The sequence below is a fragment of the Myotis brandtii genome, unplaced genomic scaffold (genome assembly GCF_000412655.1).
Source record: "Myotis brandtii unplaced genomic scaffold, ASM41265v1 scaffold134, whole genome shotgun sequence".
Classification (NCBI taxonomy): domain Eukaryota; kingdom Metazoa; phylum Chordata; class Mammalia; order Chiroptera; family Vespertilionidae; genus Myotis; species Myotis brandtii.
In genome coordinates, this window is record NW_005354756.1 from 2,351,701 (window position 1) to 2,372,622 (window position 20,922).

The 20,922-nt window shown below is 42.2% G+C and overlaps 1 protein-coding gene across 1 annotated transcript in view; it reads left to right on the plus strand.

The window, feature by feature from the left end:
* SCN11A (sodium channel, voltage gated, type XI alpha subunit) overlaps positions 1–20,922 on the plus strand; it is a 108,669-nt gene that overhangs the window by 9,246 nt on the left and 78,501 nt on the right. Inside the window, exons 3-4 of the mRNA XM_014534922.1 lie at positions 167–333; positions 4,848–4,957. Coding sequence (XP_014390408.1) covers positions 4,944–4,957 — 14 coding nt within the window. The 5' untranslated portion in view covers positions 167–333; positions 4,848–4,943. The remainder of the gene's footprint in view (positions 1–166; positions 334–4,847; positions 4,958–20,922) is intronic.

Consider the following 20,922-nt stretch of genomic DNA (forward strand, 5'->3'; position numbering starts at 1 on the left):
TCCCCAGTGTGGGACGTGCAGGAGGCAGCCAATCAATGATTCTCTTGTTGATGTTTCTATCTCTCTCTCCCTCTCCCTCTCCCTTTCCCTTCCTCTCTGAAATCAATAAAAATATATTTTAAAAATAAAAAGAAAAAGAAAAAGCAAAATCATGACTTTCGTGCAGGTATAAAATGAACATAAGTTGAAGATTTCATTTTGCTTACAATGAAGGAACTAGGCAGATGTCATGGTTAGTTCAAAGGAGAAGTCAAGGAAGCACAAATCACATGGAGTAAAGGAATGTTACAGCGAATGCTTGGATGGGGGCAAAACTGTTTTTTCCACGAGTGGGTAAGGATATCTCTCCATCTGACAGAATCAATTTGCATGTAAATTGATAGGAATTATTCTGCATTGTTATCAGTTATGGGTAATTTGTAGAATTATAAAATAGCTCATAGAAAAAGGATCAGTAATGATGCAGGCTCTGCTACTGTACAATTTTCCATTGATTGAAGCAATTTTCTGTATAAGATTGAAATGATAAATGCAAGGATCTAACAGAGTATAAAATACTGGGGTCCCAAAGATATATAAAAAAGGACATTCAAGTATATGTACGTATGTACATGCATATGTTCACATACACATTGACTGTTCCTCAGTGGAGATAGAAGAAATTGGTAGCTGTGGCTGACACTGGGGAGAGGAATCTGAGACAAAGGGGGGACCTATTTTTCACTGTATACCTTTATATACTGCTTGATTTTTTCTTTGCTTTTGCCAAGGGCATATATCATTTTTCAAAGAAAAAAGGCAATCTTTCATAAACCTTAGTGTGACAAATGGTAAATAATGAAATATGTAAATCAAGCATTGCAGAAAATACAAGGAGAAATAGATGGAAATGTAGTAGTCATGGCAAACCTCTTTCTGGTTTTGACGTTTGAGCAGACAAAAAGTAGGACTATGAAAAGCAGTTTTCAACAGTCTGCATATTAAAAGCTATTTGGGAGCTCCTTTAGAAAACCATATTTATTCAAACACATGCAAAATAGACTAGTCTGATGAACTCACATGACCCACCATCCAACTTCAACACTCAACAATTCATGACCAACAAATTCCCCACCCACTTTCCCCCTTTTCATATTGAAGCAAATTCCAGAAGTCATATCATTTAATCTATAAATATTTCATCTGGTGAATAGCTCTAAAAAATAAGAACTGTCTTTAAAGACCATAACCACAATACCATAATCATTTTTAAAGTAAATTCATTAGTACAATAAAATAAAGTTCATTAGTACAATATCATTGTCACACCTAAAATGACAGTAATTCCTTAACTTCATCAAAGATTCAGTATTAAAATCTTCAACTGTCTCATAAATGTCATTTTAAAAAATTGCTTTGTTTGAATTAGAATCAGAATAAGGACCACACACTCTGATTATCTCAAGTCTGTTATAATCTATTACCTGGGGATCTTCTAGAAAATACTGTTGTCTAGGCTTCTTCTTGACAATGTTGAATTTTATCTGAGCCCTGTGTTCCTGGAAAACAGTGACAGTTAAGAAACACACACACACACACACACACACACACACACACAGCCTTGTCTGTGTTCTGGAAAAGACAGTGCAAAGAATCATCGTTTTCCATATGACTTAGGTGTAGGCCCCCTCATTTACCTATGACAAGGCCAGACACAGACCCTTGAAGTTCTCATTCTTGGCTTCATAAATAATTAGCTGAACTGCTTGTTCCATTGAGCAATCAGGACAAAATGCTGGTTAACCAAACTTTGGTTAAGATCCTCTCCTTCTGCCAGGTCCCTGAGTTTGGTCCCACTCTCAGCAAGAGCCAGTACACAGCTAACTCCTTAACCTCTCCTGAGAAAAGGCTGACCTCAGAGTTAAACATTCTCTGACCTGCTATCCCACCAGATCACTCTTGTTTTTTCTAGTCTTGTTTACTCCTCTCTACTGTAAATGAAAAATTCTTTTTGCCTAACACTGGAGATGGTATGTATGGTCAGAGCTTCTCCCTATGTAGTAGACCTCCTCCACCTATTGGAAGGTCCGCGCCCCCCCCCACCCTTGCAGTAATCCTTTCCAAATAAAGTCTCTCATTAAATCTGGATTTAAAAAATGTGACAATCCCAAGAAATTTTGATGTTATTTTTCTCTAGTTTATGATAATATGAAATGAGATTTGAGAACCGCTGCTTAGAGGATGTGAACAGTATAATTGCTAGGATAATCTAATACATGCATGTCTGTGTTAGTCTGTGTTCCTCCAGAAAGCAAGTTCTGAGGCGAGTCTTGGTGGAAATGGTTTATTTAGGAGGTAGTCTCAGGAAGCACAAGAAAAAGCAGGGACAGGGAGACAGGAAGGAGGACAGCCACACCCAGGAGGCATACAGGAGTGGGCTTTCTGCTGTGGATAACGAGCTCAGGTTCTCTGGGGAACATGTACAGTTGCCCTTTAGATTTGATCTCTCAAGGTGACCGTCCTGTGAATCTAAGTTGGGTATCTTTTTTCAGCCACACAGTTGCTCACTGAATGTATAAAGTGGCCATGACATTAGGAGTTTATGCCAGGCATAGACTTTTTGCACTAAGATTGTTCTGGCTATTGCTACTGTTTACTGTACAATATGCCAACAGCAAAGGCCAATGCTTAGCCCCTCATATGACATCATTCCCTTGAGGGAAAAGCCAGACACCTGGTGGTAAGTCAGTTCTATTGGAGCCCTTAATGTCAGGCAGGTAGAAGCACAGAGTGACTTTGTGAGCGTGAGGTATGGGTTGGAGGATGAGAATGAAGGGTGGACTAAGCTGATCCTGTGTTTTCTGCCTCGCCCTGTCCCTTCTATGATTGCCTGGGGCTTGTCCCCTGCAAGCTTCATTTTCCAGACCCCCATGTCAGCTGGCCTCTGGCAGGTTCAGCCAATGGGAGGCACTCCTGGGGGATTGGAGAAAAAGAAAGGAAGCCAGAGAACTTCCTTCTCCTTGCTTCCTCTCTGCCTCATTTCTGGCAGGGGCCGTGTTTCCTCCATAGTCTAGTTATGGCACATACAAAGTTGGTGTATGTGAGTTTGTATGTGTGCTAAGCCTTTGAACATGTCTCAGATATAGCTACTTTTGCGATATCTGCCAAGAAAAGGAGAATTGGAAGACACTGTTAATGATGCAGTCTATCAAAGGTGGTTTTCTCTAAGTGGTGACATTATTGAGAACTTTCTGTTATCTGGTTATTTTTTAAAAGAAAAGGATGCTCCCTCTCACCTCCATTAGTGCTCTTTGATGATCAGTGCAAATTGTCACCTGGTATTTATTTTCACGGGTCTCTAATTGCAGCTAATCAAGCATTTACCTTTGCATTTATAAGCTCTTACTGCAGATACATTTTTAGCCATCCTTAGTAAAGAAACATAATTGCAGTAGAAACCATAGAAATGAACATAAGCAAAAGTAAGAGATGAGGATCATCACTTATTACTTAAGCATACTTCCTTCTTCTAAGCCACATAGAGATCAGGAAGAGAAAACAGCATCTTAAATAGAATTTATGAAGCAGGGAAGCTGGTGGCAGGGAGCCCAAATAAAAACATCATGGCATTTGCATGTAAAGAAGCCATAGCCAGTATACTAATTTTATTCAACAAATAGAATTATGTATTATTTAATTTGTAACTCTCAAAGACCAAATTTTTTTTTCTAAAATGTTCTTATTTCTATTTTAAAGATAAAAGAGTTACCTTGTCTAGATCAGTCTGACCTGTTTTTGCTATTCAGAATAGTATTGGGAGAACATAAAATAATTTTCAGACTTAATTGTAATCTTGGTGACCATCAAGTGCAGCCCTCTTATTCAACAGGAAATTGAGACCAAGTGCTTTGTTAGATGAGTTAGTGGCAGACCTAGAACCACAAACCATCCTCTTGACTCTATCTTCTCTGTTTCCTATAAATATTAGTGGTTCTCAAATGAACAGTGGTTTTTCTTCAAGCCACATGTATCCCTTCTCAGCAACCCTGCTTTATGATTCTTTTATGCCTCTTCCCAGATTGAGAATTTTCCGCTTCTTAAATAAAAATTTGAAATCCCAAATGTACTGTGATTGTGGTCTCTGACTCAAAAGACTAAACTGCCCTCTCTCTCTCTTTTATGAAATAAAACTTTAAAAAATTGATTTTAGAGGGAGAGATAGAAATGTTGATCAGTGAGCTGCCTCCTGCATGCTCCCTACTGGGGATCCCAAACCCAGGCATGTGCCCTGACCGGGAATTGAACTGGCAACCTCTCTGTGCATGGGAGGACACTCAGCCAACTAAGCCAGACCTGCCAGGGCAATGTTTTCAAAGTTGAGGTCAAGCCCGCTAGTGGGGCGCAGTGGTTGAGGGTTGACCTAGGAACCAGGAGGTCACAGTTTGATTCCCGGTCAGGGCACATGCCTGAGTTGTGGGCTCCATCCCCAGTAGAGGGTGTGCAGGAGGCAGCCAATCAATGATTCTTTCTCTTCGATGTTTTTTTTTCTCTCTCTCTCTCTCCCTCTTCCTCTCTGAAATCAATAAAAAATATATTTTTTTAAAACTTAAAAAAATTGAGGTCAAGAAAAAAAATACTCGAACTTCTACTTGTATTATATTTTTTATTTTTTCCCAGTTTTTATCTTAAAATTATACATTATTAAAGTCAGATAGCTCTATAGGACTTCCTGGAAAACACCAGCCCCCTCTTCTTCATTTCCCCCTCCCCAGAGGCTACCACTTCCACTTATTTTCTCAGGCTTTTATGATTTATTTTATTCCATATCTCTAAATGACATGATTATATTTCTATATCTTCTTTTTCAGAGTTAGTAATCATCTGTTGACTTCCTACTGCACGAGATGAGGATTTAGCGGTATATTATAAAGCATGCAATTATAAAGAACAGCCAGGTGGAAAAGATGCATAGGACAAGGTATGGGGGAAGGGGTGTGGAGCTCCCATGCCCTGTCCAGGTACACTACCTTCCTAGCACCTCCGGTTGGTGACAACCTGGACGCTTTCTGAACTCTGTCCTTTGGCTTTTTGTGGAGGCTTCATTATGGAGTCGTGATTGATTAAATCTTTGGCCTTTAGTGATGACTCCAGAGGTCAGAGGGTGGGGCTGAAAGTCCCAACCCTCTAATCACGTGGTTGGTACTCCCTGTCAACCATCCCCCACCCTGAGACTATCTTCTAGGGACTTTCCAAAAATCACCCCATTAACATAAACTCAGGTGTGATTGGAAGAGGCTGGTTATAAACGGAAAAACCTACCCAAGTCAGAAACTGCAACGCCCCCATTGCAGTTGGTTGTAATGTGGACAGTAAAATCAGAAATGAAGCTTAACCTCAGCAGATGGCAGTAGTCACGAAGCAAATATTTGTGGGGTTTTGTTCTTTGTTTGTTTTTCAGTACTTTAGCTTTAGGTGTTGAACACAGCCTTAAGGCTTAAACACACAGGGTCTGGAAACCGCAGCCTGGATGGACCTTTCAGTCCTCAGCCAGCATCACATAGGTTGCAGGTGACCACCTTTAGCAGGGATGGACCACGCACACTTCTCCCGGTACAGTCCTTTTACCCAGAAACTGCAGTGCTAACTCGTGTTCGTGAGCACAGGGGAGCCTCATTATCAAAGTACTTACTATAGGAATCCCCAAAATGAAGGTCACCCCAACCTGAAATGCTTAGTAACAAATTCTTATAAAGCTAGTCCCCCCTTCACACCTCCCTCTGGCTTAACACTGGCACCCATCTCCCCCCAACAATAATGTCAGATGTTTCACTGTGATTACGATGCCAACCAGTTGCAAAGTGAATTTGCCAATCTTGCAAAAGATGTGGGATTTTACTAAGGTAATGAAAGTGATGGTGGAGGACTGATTCAATAATTATTAGGAAATCTCTAAGAAATGAAGGTTTGGCAGAGTTTGGTCACAACTGAGAGAAAGAGAATCAGCATAGATGATGACACACTGGAGGCTTCAGAAAGGGATGATCAGAAATTCAAAACATTAGAAGGCCCTGGGGAAAGGAGATAAAGCCTTTGACTATTTTGCAAAATTTTCTTTCTTTACAACCTTTCTGTGAAGGTCAAATGAGAAGTGACAGGTGTCATATTTTGCTATCTTACAAATTTTTTTTTCCAGAAAAAAGCATTCCCCAAACATGTCTTGATTCACTGTTATGATCTAAAAATGAGTTCACAGTTGCAGTTATAATAAAAATGTGGTTAAATATAAAAGAAATTCACTATCATAATTTTTAATTCTTTTAAAGATAAAGCCCCAATTCACACTCCTCTTAATTCCCACTATTTACTATAAGCTCTTGCTTCCCATTTAAATAGATTCACTTAAAGTGACCTTTTCCCAGGACCAATTATCAAAAAGCTTTTTTATAAAGAACTCCTTAATTGTACTCTAGAAGAGCATATAGGGCCCACTAGGCATGAAAGCATTTTGAACGTGCTGTGTTTTTCGTTAGCAGCGATTGCAACCCTGGCTCCAGATCATTGGCCCAGCTCCTTCCCACAAGGGGAGTGAGGTATCCTCATGAGAGCTGCATCTGCTTGTGCCAGACTTGAATCATGGAAAGGCTGGGCTGGCTCACAGAAACTGCTCTCTGGGCTTTGTGAGAAATCCAGCTGCTGATGTCACTGGCTGTTCTTCCTCTCAGCACTGCAGCCACATTTCTTAAAAAGCAATACATGTAAATAAAAGATGTATAAAGTGAACCAACTCTTAGGAAAGTGGGGAAGTTCATAGTAATCACAGTGAAACTCCCTCGTTTATGGGAGGAGATTGTTAAAGCAAATAATTTTTCTTTCTTGGGAAGGGGATTATGAAAATCCTTCCCTCCCCATCCCTATATAGACATTTAATGTATTTATTTTATAAATTGGGTGGCAAAGGTGGAAGCAGAAGATCAGCTAGGAGACCATTGCAATAACTGAGGTGGGAATGGGTGGTCACTTACACCTAGGTGGAAGCAAAGGAAATGTTAAGACTGGTTGTCTTTGAAGGTAGACCCAACATTTACCTTGATGCATTGGATATGTGATATGAAAGAAAGAGGAGTAAGGGATGATTCTCCCAGGATGGAGTCCCAGGGCACAAACATGTTAAGGTCTTGGGGAGAATAGGAGGACACAGAAATGAAGACTGAGTAGGAGCTGCCAGAGAGGTGGGAAGGGAACTAGAAGAGTATGGTGTGTATATGAAAAAATAAGGTGTATGTGAAAGGAGAGAATGATCAACTGTGTCTTCTGCAGCTAAGTTATCAAAGATGTGGGCTGGGAAATAGTCATTGGGTTTAATAACTTGGACTTCACTGGTGACTTAACTTGAGAAGTTTTGTTATAGGGATGGAGGCAAAAGCCTCATTTGAATGGGTTCAGAGAAAACAGGAGGAAAGGAATGGGAGAAAGTAAGAATAGACACCTCTTTTGCTGCAAAGGGAAGTAAAGAAGTGGGGCAGAAACTGGCAGGGGATGTGGAGTAAGAAGAAAGTTTTTTGTTTTGTTTTTTTTAACATGAGTAAATGACAGCATGTTTGCAACCTGGTAGATAGAAATGATTCATTAAAGTGGGAAACATTTTTGTTGCAGAAGAGAAAAAGGGAGAAATGATGAAACGGTGTTTCTAAAGCTACAAGAGGGGATGAGACGTGTGCATGTGAAGGGGCTGGCTCTAGACAGGACCATGGAGAGTCCATTCAAAGTAAAGAGGGGTGTATGGTTAGCTTTTGTGGCATAACAAACCATCCCAAAACTTAGTGGCTTAGCGGGATGGTTGGTTCTTACGTGGGCTGTCTTGACTGATCTTTCCTGGGCTTGCTGTGGTCAGCTGGTGGATTGGCTAGAAGTTGGATGATCTCAGATCATCTGATTGGCACTCATGTGCCTTTCATATATCTGGCAATTATCTGGCTGCCAACTGGGGTGCCTCTTTGTTTCCCACACGGCCTCTTGTCTGCTGAAGGCTAGCTTGAACTTGTTCACATGGTGGTCTCTGATTTCCAAGCTTAGTAAGGGAAGGCAAAACATAATGTGCAAATATTTCTGAAGCCTTCATTTGCATCACATTTTCTAATGTCCTACAGGCCAAAGTGAGTCATAAGGCCAAGCCCATATTCAAGAGTTAGAGAAATAGATTCCACCTCCTAATGGGAGAAGCTGCATAATTACATTGCAATGGGACATGAGTTCTGGGAAGGGGAGAATTTGTGGCCATCTTTGCAACTTGCTATAGGACAGAAGGCAGGGACTATGAATGCAGATGCCAACAGGTGGGTAGATGTAACTGTGGGATTCTGGGGGAAATTATCTTCTAAGTGCTTTAATTTTCTCAAAGGTAAGGTCTCATGTTGAAAGCCCATGCCAGGCTTATGTTGATTTATTCATTGATAATGAACAACAAAATTGCCAAGAGAACTAGGTCCGTATGGCAGCTTCTAGAGTCCACCTTTAGGAAAAATGTCTCCTGGAAGCCACCTAACCATGAAGTCTGGGACTCCTACAAAGGGATCTAATTGGATAACTGATGGCTGATGTCATGGAGCTTGACAGCCGGATGCACCCATTCTTGAAAAGGTCAGACTTTCCAAGTTGATTAAAATATCCTATCTGCTAGGCACCCCCTACTCTGGATAATGCTATATGGGTGCTGCGGCGCTCTGCTCTTTGACTGTTTTCTCTGTGTATCAGCCCTTTATCCACCTGCTCTCCACTACATGTGTTGCCAACGAGGGTGCAACGGCTCCTGTTCTTCCTGCTGTGGTCCTGGAGGACATTTTGACTTTTCAAACATATTTCATCCCAACATTTACCTGTTGAATCTTATTAATTTAAGATTAATAGTGTTCTGAGAGGTGTTGACACTTGAGGTTTTCTTTCTTTGAATAGATAGATTTTTTTCAGACCTCTATGTCTTCTGGACTTAGAGTGTTTCCCTATAATTTTATGAAATCTCATTTAGTGACTAAAAGCTTCTATTGGCCTGGTTTTATGATCGATGCATGACTTGATTATTTTAGTGAAATTAATTCCTCTCCTGTTTAGTATAAAAGTATTTATTTGGATGCTAATAATTCTAGAGAGAGGAAAGGAATCCAAGGTCAGCTTCATGGACTGAATGTTTGTCGCTCTACCTCCAAATTAGTGTGTTGAAGCCCTAACCACCACCACAATGATGGTATTAGGAGGTGGGAGGTAATTTGCTGAAACCCTCATGATGGTATTAGTGCCCTTATAAGAAAAGACCAGAGAGCTTTCTCTCCCCACCCCTACTGCCCCCACTTCTCTCTCTTCTGCAAGAAGGTGGCTGTCTGCAAAATAGGAAGTGGGCTCTCACCAGACACTGGAGGCTCTCACCAGCCTCTAGAACGGTAAGAAATGACCTTGGTCTTGGATTTCCCAGCCTCTAGAACTGTAAGAAATAGATTGTTATTTAAGCTACTTAGTTTATGGTATTTGTTATAGCAGGCTGAACTGGTTAAAACAGTCAGCATAGCCGAAACCGGTTTGGCTCAGTGGATAGAGCGTCGGCCTGCAGACTGAAAGGTCCCAGGTTCAATTCCAGTCAAGGGCATGTACCTGGGTTGTGGGCACATCCCCAGTAGGAGATGTGCAGGAGGCAGCTGATCGATGTTTCTCTCTCATCGATGTTTCTAACTCTCTATCTCTCTCCCTTCCTCTCTGTAAAAAATCAATAAAATATAAAAAACAAACAAACAAAAAAAACAGTCAGCATAACTTTGAGACACCTAAATGTGGCATGACCTGGCTGAGAAAGGTGAAGACACAGTTTTGGTTCAGTGCCTTTAAGTGACATTTGAAATGCACTTTTGGTCGGGCTTCCTTTGCTGATTCTTGTAGTCTTGGTTCTGAATTCTTCAATGAGTAAGACTCCTAGGAGTGTCCCATGTCTGGGGTCTGTTGCCCCTCATAAAGCCCTTTAGAAATATTTCTTCTGCTCTCATGGCCAGACAAGTGGATCCCCAAGCACTTGGGAGTCACATCACCCCAAACAAACACAGTCACAGTTTATCTAAGGCAGAAAAGTGCCTTGGGAGATGAATTTTTCTTTCCCCTTTTCATTGCAACCCTTTTCTGGGACTGAGTGGGCCAAGTGCAGCATAATCCCTGGTCCTGAGAATCAGTCAACTCTACCTGTCCTTAAAAGTCACGGGATTAGAGTCAGGTTCTACATGGGCTGTGTGATGCTTGGCAAGTCACCTAACCTATCTGTGCATTGGTTTCCTAATCTCTAAAATAGTGACTGTACCACTCTGGTGGGGTTGCTGTAAGGATTAAGTGAGATGAAAGGTATGAAAGAGTTTTTACATGACACAGTGACTTTAAGGGTATTTTTACTATTTAAAATGAATCAGGTAGAAGGTAAAGGGATTTCCCCTTTTGTTGATACACAAGTTATTCATATAATATGCATGAGCAGGAGAAAGATGTAATGGGAAGTTGACTGTCAAGAGGGGAAGATAGATCAGCCAGAGGTATGCAGATTGTCTGTAAAGACAGATAGCAGAAGTCAGCAGTTATATTTAGCAAAACTATAAGCCTAGGGGAGAGCAGTGTCCTGTCTATCAGTGTTTTGAGGCATAAAAGCACAGAGCACTCTTGAGGAGGATTGAGTGTTCAGCTGCGAGGAGGATTTGGCCACAGCCAGTCCTGGATAGATTGAAATCCAAGTCTTTACTCAGTGACTTAACCATGACAGATCAATTTATCAGGCCTTCAGTGAAAAGCTTTACCCATAGAGGATGTGTGGAATGCAAAGGATGTGTTGAACTTTGTTCCTGCACTCAAGGATCTTGGAAAGAACAGAATTGTGAGACAACTGGGACTTATTTGCAGTCTAAACCACAGACTGCAGGTTCAGCTACTAACCAGGACCTAGCAGGGGATGTAGCCAAGGAAGCCTGCCACTTGTAAGAAAAACAACAGCACAGAAGCAGTATAAATGGCATTGACCTTAATGGGGCGTGGCAAAGGCAAAGATGGAGGCAAGCAGAGTGTGTGTCCTGTCAAAAGGGGCAACCTCAACTCAGCTTCCAAGGTGCCTGGTAAGAATGCACACCTAGCCCTAACCTTTAGGTTTGGCTCAGTGGATAGAGCGTCAGCATGCGGACTCAAGGGTCCCAGGTTCGATTCTGGTCAAGGGCATGTACCTTGGTTGCGGGCACATCCCCAGTAGGGAGTGTGCAGGAGGCAGCTGGTCGATGTTTCTAACTCTCTATCCCTCTCCCTTCCTCTTTGTAAAAAATAAAAAAATAAAAAATATATATATAAAAGAATGCACACCTAAAATTGCCCACATCTTTCAGTTTGGTCAAAAGAACTAAGAAATCCAGATGTTTATATGGAATTTCACAATTTTTGTAAGTTCTCAATTAATTTTTAAAAATTGCAAAACATGGTTCTGTGGTTCTCTTTTTGTGATCTTTGCAAACACGTGGTGGTGAGTGGAAAGCTGGGTAAGCTCAGAGAAGAGAAAAGAGAGGTAGGGGAGCAGCCTGGCATCCTGAGCCTGAAGGACGGGCCCTTTGGCCAAAGGGCAGGTCCCCAGCTCCCTCTGGGCAGAAGACAGGATGCGGAGGCTCATCGTCTCTGCACACTTCTGGAGCCCAAGGACTGTCTCTGACTGGTCAGCTTCCCCTCTTGACAGCTGTTTCTCTGAGGGGAACCGTGGTGGAGGTATGGGGAGGCGAGTCTTTCCTTTGTTCATGTTTCACAATATGGAATTCTAAAAGTAATTCAAGGCAAATTTTTCTAATATTTGGAGAGCGTAAAAATAAGAGCTCCCCTCCCTTCCTTCCACTCTCCCCCATTTCCATTACTAAGAGGTAATTACTGATAACATTTTTGAGCCTGTCATTTTAGAAATGTTCTAAGCATGTAAAACCATATGCATGATTTCTTTCCCCCCCTCACCTGGCAGATAGAGGAAAGACATGATTGACCACCAAGCAGAGAGCAGAATCCCATCTCTGCACTTTTGTGTCTCCTGCTTCGAAGGCCTTTCTCTTCCTCCTCATCTCCTCTCATTGGAAGGCCACACAGTGTAGTGACAAAGAACACAGACTGCGAGTCAGACTTTCTGGCTCCCCACCCTGGCTCTGTCATTTACTAGCTCTGTTACTCAGCTTTTTTCAGTGGAGTTACTCAGCCTTTTCATGCCATGATTTTCTCATCTGTTCAAGGGAATTAAAGTAGAATCTGCCTCGAAGAGTTGTGAGGAATGAATGCCTTCAAGTCCATGAAGGGCCTAGGGCAGGATTCGGCACAAAGCAAGTGGGATATAAGTGTTTACTATTATTACTGTTCTCAAAGGTCTAACACTTGTTTCTTTTCTAGTAGGAAACCTCGCTTGATTATCCCTAATCCCAGCTCCTCTCCTCCTCTAATTTACCTCTTTCAGTGCTAATTACACCACCTAATGTTGGCATATTGCAATGGAGGGCAGGCACCACACCTCTCACTTTGTGTGTGTCTGCATGAACAGAGTTGGGGCAGGAATGCAGGTACCCGGATCTCCAAGTCTGTGACCTGCTCTGCCCCCTGTGGCAGAGGGCAGTGAGATATAGCAGGGAGCCTGGGACCCAGCTGCCCTCACCCTCTCGTGCCTAGGGTGAGAGAGAAATTGAGTGCTTCTCTTGCGTTGAGATGCTCTTTATATCCCCCAGAAGGTGCCTTGCCAAAATTTAGAGCAGTTTTAGAAATTCTCCACTAGCACGAGAGCCCTAAGGGCGGCAATGCTAGGCACTTCTCCTGTCCCCTGGGAGCCTCTGAGATCATCTCAGTAAAACTTTAATGCATGGAAGTCAATTAGAGTGGAGAATTCTCCTGTAATCAAAAGAGGCAATGCTTTTATTGGAAAGGTGCAAACTAGAGGGGAAGGATGACAGCTGTGTGGGCTCTGTAGAGCTAATGGCTCGGGCTGGGAAAATTATTTCAGCAGAGTCAGGCCATATCTACTGGGCAGCAAGGCAAGGGAGGGACTGTGGAGTGGGCAGGGGGAAAAGGTAGTAGGTAGCCGTAATGAGTATCCTTAGAGCGTGCTGACGAGTTCCCAGAGCAGGTTTACACCTTCACTTTCCTGGATCACCCATCAAATCCATGAAGTGAGAACGTAAGTTCAGAGAAGTTAATGTGGCTCTGGAGTGGAAAACATAGCCTGTCCACTTCTTTCCAGAAAGCAGATCTGGCTGGAGTGAGGAGTGTGAAAGAGGAGGGGGAAGCTTTGCTTTCTCTAAGCACATCCTCCAAAACTGGCACCTTCTCATGGTCTGTTAAGGGAAACCTGAAAAGCTGTTAGAGGAAGTCATATGAAATTTATTACTTAAACAGATGCACAGGTTGTATGTGTCTGTTCCAGTTACTGCTCATAACAAATCACCCCCAAAACAGATTGTCTTCCAACAACCATTTTATTGTACTCATAGGTTCTGCAGGTCAGGAATTCAGGCAGGGCAACAATGGGTGTGGCTTCTCTGATCCATGGCATCTGGAGCCTCAGCTGGGAAGACATGCATGCAGGGGGGTCACTTGAAAATTGGGAGCTAGAATCTTCTAAGGGTACCACTGGCTAGATGTCCAGGATTGCACATACATGGCTGAGGGTTGATGTTGGCTGTTGGCTGGGAACTCAGCTGGGGCTGTTGCCCAGAGCACCACATGTGGCCTTTGTAGCATGGCAGTCTCAGGGTACTTGGTGCTCTTATATGGAGGCTGACTTTCCCCAGAGTGAGCATCCCAAGAGAACCAGGCAGGCCTTTTTTGACCTAGCACCATTTCCAACTCCTTCTATTGATCAAAGCAGTCACAAGCTTGTCCAGATTCAAGGGAAGGGACACAGGCCCCCACCTCTCAGTAGTGCAAAAGAATACGTAGCTATTGCTTTTATTTTATTTATTTTTTAAAATATATTTTTATTGATTTCAGAGAGGAAGGGAGAGAGAGAGAAACATCAATGATAAGAGAGAATCATTGATTGGCTGCCTCCTGCACACCCCCTACTGGGGATCAAGCCCACAACCCCCGGCATGTGCCTTTGATGGGAATTGAACCTGGGGCCCTTCAGTCCACAAGTTGACACTATCCACTGAGCCAAACCGGCTAGGGCTGTAGCTATTGCTTTTAAACACCACTATGTTGTCTTATTCCTTTATACCCTTATTCCTTTATGACTCCATTGATCCCTAATTATTTTAGGAATTGTAGTTGGAGTCAGCAGGTGCTAGAATCCTGCCTTGGCTTTTCCACTAACTAGCTGTGGGACATTGAACCAGCCATCTAACCCATTCAAAGTTCTGTTTTCTCATTTCTAAAAATCACTTATTACAAAATAAATAAACCCTTAGCTACCTTTCATCACTTATAAAATATCTTTATAATGTAGCTGTCCTTTCAAACTCTGCACAGGATTACTATAAGGCAGTGGTCGGCAAACTCATTAGTCAACAGAGCTAAATATCAACAGTACAATGACTGAATTTTCTTTTGAGAGCCAAATTTTTTAAACTTAAACTATATAGGTAGGTACATTGTTATTAACTTAATTAGGGTACTCCTAAGGCTTAGGAAGACCCACACTCAAGAGGCCAAGGAGCCGCATGTGGCTCGCGAGCCGCAGTTTGCCGACCACTGCAAGGGTTTGGAATAGTCCCAAGCTGTTGGCAGAACTCTTGTTGGACAGAAGCTTGGTGACAACGGAGGGAGAAATGGGGGAGAGGGCATTGAGGACAATGGTGGGGAGTTGGAATAGGGCTGGACAGAGGTGAGATGTGTCTCTTTTCTGTTGGCCCTGCTATATTTGTGGAGGTGAGGGAAGGAAAGTAGAAGGAAGCACAGAAATGCAGGGGACCGCATTCCTTTTTGACCCTGAGGTGGGAAGTGGTTCCGTATCTGGAAAATGTCATATGGTTCTATTGAGCCCAGCTTCCAGAGAATCAGTGCAAACCTAGCAAGAGGCTGAGCCACAATGCAAATAGAACAGTGTTGCTAGGACTCCACTCGGGTTTTCCCAGACTTGTATGGATTTGGTATGGATTTCAGTCACTCCTTGTCTATGTTTGCTCCTTTCCAAAATGCTTGATCCCTGACTCAGAGCCATCGACTTCTGCTGCTTGCCCTTTTCCCATCCCCTCCTGAGCCATCAACCATCTTTGTTGTGCAGCAGGACACATTTTAGGCAACCACATAATGCCTCGCCATTGTATCTTTCAGGCAGTATTTCTGTTGTTTCCCTACTTTCAGAGAAACCCCCTTCTCTTAATAAATTAAACCTTTTGGAAAGTTTGTTCCAGTAAAACAAACCACAGGGTTCTTTCATTTCCCTTTACGTTTATAAAGGAGTAGCAACTTTAAAGGAGCTCCTCACCTTACTTTATTAGCTCTGTGGGGCTGTATTATATAAGCTCAGACTTTTCCACTTAAGTCAGAGGCTCACCTATCTACCCAGAGCCCATTAAACCATTAAGAAAAAAGATGTCTTTGTGGGCCAGGACAATTTGTGCACTTTGTTGGGAGTGAAGCTAACTTCCTCTTGCTCTGTGAAAAACATTAAAAGTTCCAGGAATTCTGCATCCTAAGCTGGTCCAGGTGTTGTTCCAACAGAGCAGGCAGCAGGGTCACCATTTACTCCTGAGCACTTGGCTGCTTGACCCTTGCAGCCCCAAACAGGGCCTAGTGTTGGCCTCAGTCTGTAATTTTTGTCTTACCCTTGTTCCCATGGCTCTGAGTTAATGCTCTCTCACTTTACACCCCCTGTCAGATTCATCCCACTCACTGGAAGGTCTGACATTGAATGGGGCTGCTCCTGGTCCCTCGTTTTTTGAGCTGGAATTCTCCCTGAAGATTGCCCTGTTGCAGGCCTCATCCTTTACCTCGGGATGGTCACTATGGCACTTGACCTCATAAATCTGCCATAAGTCAGATGGCCTGCTGCCCTTTCTGGGGACCATGGATGAAGTGTACAAAAAGGAACTGAAGACTGATCCCTAAAGACACCGACCACCATAGCCTGGACCCAGGAGGCACTGGCTCCCCTTGGTTTTCTTAGCTGGTATCAGAGATAACTCGAAGCCACTTTCCAGTCTGTTTTTCTGAACTACTTCTTGGAAATAGTTAAGGTACGAGGGGAGAGAGTTACACTCTTTGCATCTGTCTACCAGGTAGGGAGTGACATTCCTGGACAGTAACAGTTGCCAGCTCTAAAGAAGGCTTGTAAACACGTGGTTGATGAGATTAGAGTTTTTCCAAACGAGGAAAACAAGGAGCTGTGTAAAATAAGCTATAATCTTGGAAACTGTAACGTGCTGATGGCAGACGTCTATTTCTTTGCAAGTTTGTTTAACATGCCTACACTAGTTAAAAGTCAATCAACACTTGAATCCTGCTGAATTAGACAATACAAGGATCTAAGGATGCTTGAATCTCTCCGTTATCTAGTATTTTATTTCTAGTCTACTTTTTCACCCCTTAAATTAGGCATTATTGTTACCATTACTGTTATTAATTTTGAAGTCAATGTTTGCTTAGCTTTACCCAGACATTAACATATTTTTACTCACCTTCCTTTCACAGGTTTCAGCCTTTCCATTTAGGAAAATTTTTCTTCAGCTTGGGGTATATTTTTTAGAATTTTCTTTAGTGAGGATTTTTTAGTGATAAACTTTTCTTAGACTTTGTCTGAAATTGTCTATATCCCACCATTATTTTTAAAAGATAGTTTTCTCAACATAGAATTTTAGACAGACTTTTCCCCCCTGTCAGAACATTGGACACTTTATTCTCTTCCTCTCTGGATTCCTTTATTGATGTTGAGGAGCCAACCATCAATTAAATTGCCTTTTCTTTATGGCCACTTTAAGAATCTGGTTGCTTTGGATGTTCTGAAATTTTTTTCATTAAAGAATTTTTAAAATCTTTCTTTGGATATACAGAGCTTCTTGGACTTGAAGATTGATGTTTTTCTAACAATTCTGGGAATTTCTCCATTGTTTAATATATTTGGAATGTTTTTTCTCCTCTTTCTCTCAATTATTTTCTTTTGGAACTTCGATTGGACTTATTTAGGCCTTAATCTCCCACAAGTCTCTTCACACTTCTTATTTTGTATCATTTTGTGTTTCTGTGATGTTCTCTGGTCTAATTTCCTTATACTTATTATCCAGTTTAAAAAGTTTCTCTTCAAATGTGTTTACTCTGCTGTTTTACTTTTGTATTACATTTCTAATATCTAATTGCAGTTGCTAAATATTTTAATTTCCAGCCCAGCCAGTGTGGCATGGTGGTTGAGCGTCGACCTATGAACCAGAAGGTTACAGTTCGATTCCCGATCAGGGCATATACCTTGGTTGTGGGCTTAATCTCCAGTGTGGGGTGTGCAGGAGGCAGCCAATCAATGATTCTCTCTCATCATTGATGTTTCTATCTCTCTCTCCCTCTCCATTCCTCTCTGAAATCAAGAAAAATATATTTAAAAAATATTTTAATTTTCAGATATTCTATTTGTTTCACTTAAACATTTGCTAAGATATTCTTTATAGTCTCTTGTTCCTCATGTTTTTAAGCATTTCTATTAGTTCTCAAGCTTCCTGTCTGATACTTCTAGTGCCTAAAATCTTTGTTGCCTATTGCTTTGGTTCTCACTCACGGTGGCTTATTTCCTTGTATGTTTTGTGATTTTGGTTATGAACTGCTAAGTGCTATTAAAACCTTATTGTGGGAACTGCTTAGGGCCTGATCAGAGTGCAATTCCTCTAGAAAGGATTTGTATTTGCTTCCACCAGCCTGATTGTAGAAACAGATTTTATTTCTTGTTCACCTTATATTATGGGTTCAAGCCCTTGGTACTCCAACTTTACCCAGTAGACTCCTCTTAAACATCCCACATTCAATGGGCCCAGGCTTTCTGTCCTGCCTCACACCCCGTGAAGCCATCCAAATGGAGCACGAGGTCTCCAGGGCTTGGCCTCCCGGTAAAAGCTGGTTCTAACACTTTCTTCCACCCAAGGGTTTCTGTTTTCTCTTTATCCGTAGAGTCCTCAGAGATTTTTAAATGTTTTAATTTTTCAGCTTTTAATACAGCATTTTAGTTGTTTCAACTGTAAGAATTATCCAAGGTACCTAGCTCCTTGTACCGATAGAAATGTCACTCCAGGGTCTTCTTTAAGATCTATATGCAAGGAGAGACCGTGAGCCTCTAATTAACAGGCTTGTGAAAACGTTTTTTTCTCTTGAGATTACATTTGTTTACACAAAAGCTTCACTAAAAGGAGTGTAGCAATTAAAAACTTTTTCTTGTGATAAAACTGAAGGTTGAGAAGAGTTCTTAAATGTAACATTACATATAAATTTAGTTGCATGTTTAGGAAAAGGGACAAACTTAGACCTGTGTTATATCTTGTAACCCTCCTTTTCTGATTCTATAATTAGGAAAATGTCTTTTGATACTGTTTGTTAAACTATCTTATAGACAGGTGGACTTCAGCATTTTAATGTTGTCTCTGATGCCATGTCACCATAACTCTCCAAGCCTTGCTAATTAATTGTCATACAAACATTACTTGTCAAGTCCTGGTCGGTGGCAGTTCTGTATGTTTCTAAATTTCTTTTTCTGCTGATGGTGTTGTCAGGCTTGTTTTGCCTGCCTCTTCTCCCTTTGGCCACAGGATTATTCATAAAATCCCAGACTCTATCAGATTCTCAGTCTTAAATTAAGTGTTAGAAAGATTATTTTCTGTGCAGCCCACAATGGTTTCAATGTGCTTGTATCTGTCCTCCCCACTGAGTGAAGGCAGCTCTGTCTTACTCATTTCTCTGTTTCCTTTGCCTCCCTCCCCCACTAAGTGTTTTATAATTTCATAGGAGCGCAGGATAAATTTAGGGAATAAATAGAAATGTAAGAAAAAATCAGTCAAAATTTGCTGTTGAGGCCTTCTGGCTTTCTTTAGGGTGGGAGACATGGAGGAGGGCCCAGCAGAGGCAAAGTTGGTGTTCAGAGCCTGGGAGACCTCCTGCCACTCAGCCCACCCCTCTGCTTCTCCCTCCCTTAGGCCACCTGGCTGCCATCAGATCCAGTCCGAGGGGGATCAGAATGTGGGTAGATGGGACCTGGCCACCCAGGGGGCGGGAGTGAGATTGGCCCAGGGCTTGTCATCCCTACATGATGGCTTTGTGGTCTTGGAGAAGCTCCAGCCTGGGATTGCTCCCACCTCCCACCCGCTTCAGGCCCAGCATTTTGTTCCCTCCAATTAACTGTGCATAACAATAAGGAGTGAAAACAAGTGAATTAAGTAATAATTTATCATATTCAGTTCACCATTAACAGCCTTCTAGTGTTTCCTTTGCCCTTTTAAATGAGACTTTGTTCTGTGGCTCAGCTCTTCCGTGTACTCCACAGGCTTTTAGCGAGCGCCGTCCCTTCCTCCCCTTCTCCTCCTCCTGCTTTCCTTAGGCTTTGAAACATGAGTGTCTTTCTGGAAGCAGTTGAGCATCTCCCATCTAGCATCTCTCATCCCATTTAATAGGGAACTTGGATGTTAATTTATGAGCATCAGCTGCAGGCTGGGTGCTGAGAGACGGAAGGGAGGAGGATATGGTCTTTGCCCTGGTCCGTCTTTTAATCTAACTGAGGTGATGAGGCTCATCCGACATGAAATGGTCAGAGGAGGAAGGAGGGGGCAGTATTTGTCAGTTCCAGCAAAGGAAGACCGTTCTGTGAGAAAAGCTCCCTGCAGGAGAGGACTGGAACTGAGTCCTGAGTGTTGGTGTGAATTTGGGGAGGAGGGAGAGGAGAGGGCAGTCCATGAAGTGGTCTGGCAGAAGCACAGTGTGAGCCACCATCTAGTGTGAGAGAAGGTGAGGTGAGGAAGGTTCCCCAGGTGGTCTGTACACGCATGCTCACTTCAAGATGTCATTTGACCAAAATGTCTTAAAAATGAGGCTCAACAACAAAAACAGCATTAACCAAGATTTCTGGGGTCCATTTTAATTTCCAAAATTAAATATAAAGTTGACAGTAAAAAAATAAGACAGTATTACCTTTAATTCTAAATTATGGCAATCCCATGAGGTGGAAGCACATTTATTTACTAAAATTTCTTTTGGGGATAGCATATTATTAACTTGAAAGAAATACTCAGATAAATTGCTTGAGATGGAGGGAAAGTCCCCAAGGGCATACATGTAAAAAAACAGAGGGGGAGGGGAATCTTTGACACTGTTATGCTTAAGGTCTTGAAAGAAATTTGCCTCATTCCTGAGACGCAAGATGGTAGGAAAATGAGGTGAATAGAAAAACTGGGGGTCCAGTGGGGTTAGGGAAGGCTAAGAGAGATCCCTGGGGGCAGATAAAAGGACACATTATTATTATTTTTTTTAAATGTTCTTATTGATTTTAGAGAGGGAGAGAGAGAAACATCAATAAGGAAGTCCTCCCACATGCCCCCTACTGGAGATTGAGCCCCAACCTGGGCATGTGCCCTGACTGGGAATTGAACCAGCCACCTCTGGGTGCATGGGACGATGCTCAACCAACTGAGCCACACCAGTCAGGGCAAAAGGATACATTCTGTTAATGGTGACCGATGGCCACAGGGTCAAGCATGCCTGGGGTTTGGTTGGACCACCTTCTATAGAGGTAGCCAGGGGAAGGTTTTAGAGAGAGAACTGAGCTCATCAGGTTCAGGTTTTGGCAGGAAGCAATTAACCTGAGGCCACATAGCAAAATGAGGAGCAAGGTCCTCCAATTTCCCCTGTGACACCAGTCATTCTCATTCTGCACTTGAGTCTCAGCAGATATTGCCCCTCTCTCTCTCTTTTTTAAAAAATCTTTATTGTTCAGATTATTACAGTTGTTCCTCTTTTTTCCCCCCA